This window comes from Corvus brachyrhynchos, unplaced genomic scaffold (genome assembly GCF_000691975.1).
Source record: "Corvus brachyrhynchos isolate BGI_N302 unplaced genomic scaffold, ASM69197v1 scaffold80, whole genome shotgun sequence".
Lineage (NCBI taxonomy): Eukaryota > Metazoa > Chordata > Aves > Passeriformes > Corvidae > Corvus > Corvus brachyrhynchos.
Window position 1 is genome coordinate 14,378,754 of NW_008236769.1, and position 6,000 is coordinate 14,384,753.

A 6,000-nucleotide genomic window follows, 5' to 3' on the forward strand; every position below is an offset into this window, starting at 1 on the left:
AGGCATTTAAAAATTCCTATATTCTACTGGGACAGTCATAAAAGAGGAATGATCCTTAACATGAAATTTTATCAGTACTGTACACTTATAATATTCTATAATAATTTAAAACACTAACACTAAAATATATTTTTTCCATAATTAGTATTTCAGTCTTCTAACAAACTTATTTGGAAGTTACAATAGAACTTATCACCAATTACTACTGTGATTTTTATTATTTTAACACTCCACTGACACTTCAGCAGACCAGTGTCTGTGCTATAGGAGTTTAGATCTCCAACTCCTGCAAAGGATGCACTAAACCCTGTGATTTCTATAAAATTATGGGGGGGTAAATTTTACCTTGAAGGTGGAACCACAAGTAGATCTAAAAAAAACATGTCTGGACTGAATCCTGAACTTTCATGGGGATCCATCCCAGGGAAGAGATAATGCAGAAAGAAACCTAAAAAGATACAATGAATATATAAACTTGTTCTCACTGCTACTGTTTGGGAATCCAAACCCCCAGATGCACTTGGTCAACCAAGTCAAAAGAATCTGCTAAGTTAAACACTATTGAGCTTGTTTAAAATAAAAGCATTTAGACATACTTTACAAAAAACTGACACCCTCTTTTCAGGCACATATTTTAGAAACAATTCTGGACAGAAATACAGTTTATAGAGAGAAGAAAAAGCAAAGCAAGAGGAAGAAAGTTTCCAGCTACTAACTGTGACTGTATCACAAAACTGCTTTGTTTTCTCCTGGCAACTGCAGACAGATTCAGAGTACAGGCAACTCAAAAAAGAGGCTGATAAATCCATTCTCAGGCTTTAACTAGGGTAACTGTGAGGTGTAGCACCACAGGAAAATCAAAATCTTTGCAAACAACAGTTGGGATCTGTGGGGAGCCACAACTTAAAAATAACTGATCAAAGTGTTAATTGAATCCAGGTCTCTGCATTCACTGGCTGCCACTCCTCCTGTCACAAAACCTATCTTGTAGCCAGGAGTCCTTAAGGCAAAAGGCAAAGATCTGACAAGGAGTTCACACTGGAATAGTTACTGGCTTCGTCCACTAAAAGGTACAGAAAACAAAGTGACTTTGCTCTTCACAACCATTACCTTCATTCTTCCACAGAGCCAGGATGTATTCCTTGGCAGTCATTGGTGTCAGGTATCCTCTCTTCCCTAACTGGCTTTCATCAATACCTGAAAAGTAAAAAAGAAAATAAAAATAAAATATTTACTAAAAACCCAAACAAACAAACCAAAAAACCCAAACAAAAACACCAAAAAAACCCAAAACCCCAAACCCTCAAGAGATTATTGTGAAAGGGGGTTTTTTTGCTAATAGTGGTAAGTGCTTCCAGCTCAGAGAAGGAATGGAAATACATACAAAATATACTAGCTGACATCTACATCAAAATTATCATTTAAATGTTTGCTTTGGGAATATGAAATTAACTACAGAAAGAAACCATTTCTGTGACTAGTGAATATGAATATAAGTAACAGAAATAGACTCCATTTTAACATCTGAAGTTTATGCTTTATTTATAATGAGCTGGAACCTTTCTTCAAATGATCTCATCCCCTGACCAAAACACAAATCAAGAGTCAACCTGCAGCTGGGGAGCCTTTCAGTGGGGTTCAGGTACTTCAGTGAGATATCAAGGTTCCCATGAAATACTCAACTGGAGGAGACAATAGCACCAGCCAGCAATCCATCCCTATTATAATTTAGAGTCTGGGCTACCTCTGCATTGGAGAGGAAGGAAAACACACCGTTTTGCTACCGAAAAGCAAAAAGATCGATTATTTTAAAAACAAAGCCAGAGATTTTAGATTTCAATTTCCACTTCTCTTGCAGGCCAGCCCCATGAGTCCCAGAATACACAACTTGATGAAAAGCAATTCTCCCATGACCTCACACAGTTTCCTATTCTTTTTCTGGCTAAGGTCCACAAACGCAGATTTTTGCATACTGCAAGTTCAATTCTCCATTCATCTAGAAGAACATTCCATCCCTTAAACAGAAATGCATCAATGCCAAGGTTAAAGGTACCCCCTTTTGGGACTTAACCATGTACAGGCTATGCAGAATGAACCTAACCGTGTGGTCCATCCCATTTCAGAATATAGAATACTTCCCATTTTGCTTCTTCATCCACAGCTCCAGAGATTTAATTTAGTATTTAGATCACACAGTAGCAAACAAAATAAACTCTCTATGGAAGCCTTTTCTAAGGGCTAAATAACACACAAAAATCTGCTTCAATTCTGTCTCATGTGTAAAGGATCAAGGATGCAAGAGGAAAAAGGAGGTTTAAATTGATTCAATCAATAGATTAATTAATCCTGGAAAGTGCCACCTACTTTTCTTTCTGTCTTTTACTCTGTAAGAGGAAATTCATGTCATTTTCTTTCTGAAGTTGGTTATCTTTCTCCTAATTAATCTTATCTCTAGTTGCTCTGTTTAAAAAATCCAGCAGAAAAACTACCTGCCAAAAATGAATTGCCCCAAAAACCACCCTAAAGCTGACATAGATTATGCTGTTGTGCTTCTTTTCCTGACACAGAGGAAATTGAAGCTGCAAAGCACAGCAGGCTCTCAAATAGAAATTTAATGGAACTGGGTTCTCTCTGACTCCTAAGCTTACTGGTTTAGTTATAATCAGTATTTTTTATAAATGAGTCCCAAGCGCACATTCACTGCTAGGAATCTCTACCCCTTAAATGCAGGGGAGAAGTGCCAACATATTTGAGTAGAAGAAAAATATTTTACCTGCTATTTCATCCAGAATGCCTTCCTCTCCTGACTTATGGTACACTGTGGAAGGATAGGTTACTGTCAGCTTGCTGTTGTGCTCCTTTCGCACCAGTGATCTCCTGGATCTTAAAGGAAAAAAACCAAACAGGACAGGCAGATACAAGTTAATAGAAATACTGTATTTAACTAGAAACCAGCTACTTACTTCCTCATGGACTTAAACTTACTTGCAGTTTGGGCATTTCTTTGAACCCATGTGCGCTTTCCAGAACTGTGCTATCAGTTTATTTCTACACTCACACACATTTTTGACCTGATGAAGGAAAAAAAAAACCAAACCCTTAAAAATATGAATAGAAATAAAATAAAACATCTTACACAAATAATTCACTAAACATGATACAATTAACATTAACTATCAACATGAACATTATTAGTACCAATGCACACACATCCATGTACTGATTAATTCATGCTTTGATCTGTAGTGTTCTTTCATCAGCTACCCATTTGCTGGAGACATACATCCCTCCTTTCCACCCTCCTTTTTCAATTTATTCCATAAAGTCCTTATTTTTCAAGTCAGTACTGGAATTTAAAGCTTTTTTCTAATGATGATTTAAGAAGGTATAAGAATGACAAAAATCACTTCTTTTTACAGCTTATGAATGTATGATTTACAAAGTGCTTAAGCTTAGTTTTTAAACAAGTGATCAAGGAATTAAAACTGGCTTATAAACAAATCTGCTTGATGATGTTACATTTTTAAACATCTTCTTCACTCATATTTGACTTTACTAACCATACATATTAAACTACGTTTAAATGGAAATTAGAATGCAATTACGCAAGTCTTTCTAAAAATGCCACTGTAATTAATTCTGCAAGTTTGCTGGATGCAGGAGTTCTCAAAATGTGTTCTGCAACTCAAAACAGCCAGAGCATCATACAGGTAAGTATCAACATCTGTAGGTGATGTACTGACAGCAGTATCAGATTTTTATATGCAACTTACACCATCAAAACATTTCCCTACGCAGACATTTCCCTATTTTCCAGAAACTCAATGGTTATACAAACAGGAAATAAAATCCTTTTTAAGTTTAATTTCAGACATTTCCCTCAAAAAGCCCTCTAAACATAACACAGGTCAGAACTCCTGGACAAAATCCAGCACCTACACAGTCGAAGAAAGGCTTTGTTCTGCACATTGCCAAGAGGACAAAGCCCAAGACCTCAGGAGAAGCACTGACTGTACTTACATTAGAACACCGATCTCTTATTTGAGAGCTTTGTAACATTTCCTGGACATGGCGATTTAACTCTTCTTCAATTTCTGAGCCTGTTGCATCTGCACATTGCTCTACAAACTAAAAGGAACAGAAGAAAAGAAACTGGCATAGCTTTATAGTTATGAGACTATGAACTCCAAAAGAGATGGAGCAATAGACAGTACTTGCCCTGTTCAGAATGATTTCAAGGTCATAGACAGCGTGAAGCAGCCCCTTCTCTAGCACCTTCAGCTGACTTAGCAGTAAGTGAACCACGGCTCGAGGACATGTCAGCATGTGACAATTCAAACAAGATCCTCGGATTAGAAGGTATAATTTCTGGAAAGATAAGGGGAAAAAAATGTTATGCTGGCAGATTTACTAGCGTGCACAGTAAGCAAGTAAATACAGTTGTTTGTACTTTAAGAAAGTGTTACTATAATAGGGAAATTAGACTAACGGTAATTTTAATCATAAAGAATGTGCTTGAAAAAAAATTTCTTTCAACCAAACTCATATGCAAAGCATGGTCTGTAGATAAACTCTCTGCACATAACGGATACATGAAACACCTGTGGTATCTACAGCATCTCTGGGACCAAGGCAGCTCTTACACAGCACGGTGACTACAGCTTCTAACAGCTCATCCCACACGGGACAGTGGGGAACCCAAACCCCCACACTAGTAAAATAAAACATTCTGGTCTCAATCCTTCAAGATCTTTCATATAATCACATTCTCCTCAAGGTCTGGGAAATTATCAGTGGGTTTTACTATTTAACACAGCTGTGTGTGATTATTTAACACAGCTCTCTCCCTCCAGCTGCACACAGCCCCCGTGGCCTGAAGGCTGGGAATTACTGCTGCAGGATTTTAATCCTTGATCAATACAGGTATTTGAATTAAAGCTGGAACAAGGCTAGCAGTGGGTACCTCATCTAACTTTAGACACTTGAAAGTGAGATTTTGACTCTCAATTAGCAGCCTGTGCAAAAGGCTGCTACTGTAAATAGTGAGATCAGCACCTCAGGAGAAAATTCATCCCAGCTCAGGTTTCTTATAAACTGGATGAGTAGACAGCTGTTTATGTGCAGTAGTTCGTTAGAAAAAATGATAATTTCTACTGTGCCATCCATTTAATTAAAGCATGACATCCTACAGTCAGTCACACACCTCATGACAAATATTTCCCCCTCACCTGTCTGTCAATATTGAGTAAAATAATAGTTACAATGAAGTCCTTATTTTTCAGAAGGCCTATTTGTATTGAACTATCATGACACAACAAACCTTTTCTACTACATTTGCTGTTATTACACTTAAAAGAAAAACAGATCTTGGCACCTTTATTATTCTCAAGGACTGCAACTACATGACAGCTCGGGCACCACCGCCCCCCCTTTTACCAGCAATCACTAAGTGTACATACATCGAAGAACAGGGGGTTGTAGACAGTCAGAGGCAGTTCTATATGGCCAAAGTGTCCGGGGCAGTTGCTGAAGTTCTGCATGCAAGTCGCACACACTTCTTTGGAGTCCGGAGGTCCCAAGGCCAAGTCGTACAGTCCATTTACAGCCGGATTCCCCACATTATCCAGGTACTGAGGGTTTGTTATGGGTTTTACACTCAGTTTCCTGGAGGTGAAAGGCATGAGTAAAAATCAACGGCAGCAAACAACAACATGACACACACTTGAGCGGTACAACTAAAATGGGCATTTAGTATCTGTGTGATCTTTTTAACTGATGAAAACATCTTTCTGAAAACATTTTGCGGATGCAACGGCAATTTGTGTACCAATGATTTCATCATCTGAGCAAAGCAAAATCATTCCTACCACAGCAAATATTTCTTTTACATCTTTATCCATGCTACTAAGAAATCACGTAATTTTGCCTGTATGTCCCCTCCAGCGGTGCGAGAGCTTGTATAAAACCGGGCTGCCGCCATCCCGGCGTCTGGGCCCCGGC

The 6,000-nt window shown here is 38.2% G+C and overlaps 1 protein-coding gene across 1 annotated transcript in view; it reads right to left on the bottom strand.

The window, feature by feature from the left end:
- POLR1A (RNA polymerase I subunit A) overlaps positions 1 to 5,982 on the bottom strand; it is a 29,803-nt gene extending 23,821 nt beyond the window's left edge. Inside the window, exons 1-8 of the mRNA XM_017727775.1 lie at positions 5,868 to 5,982; positions 5,460 to 5,664; positions 4,219 to 4,368; positions 4,021 to 4,128; positions 2,986 to 3,071; positions 2,774 to 2,883; positions 1,111 to 1,197; positions 346 to 448 (exon numbers count right to left, since the gene is read on the bottom strand). Of these exons, the coding sequence (XP_017583264.1) occupies positions 346 to 448; positions 1,111 to 1,197; positions 2,774 to 2,883; positions 2,986 to 3,071; positions 4,021 to 4,128; positions 4,219 to 4,368; positions 5,460 to 5,540 (725 nt within the window). The 5' untranslated portion in view covers positions 5,541 to 5,664; positions 5,868 to 5,982. The remainder of the gene's footprint in view (positions 1 to 345; positions 449 to 1,110; positions 1,198 to 2,773; positions 2,884 to 2,985; positions 3,072 to 4,020; positions 4,129 to 4,218; positions 4,369 to 5,459; positions 5,665 to 5,867) is intronic.
- Positions 5,983 to 6,000: the final 18 nt, after the last annotated feature.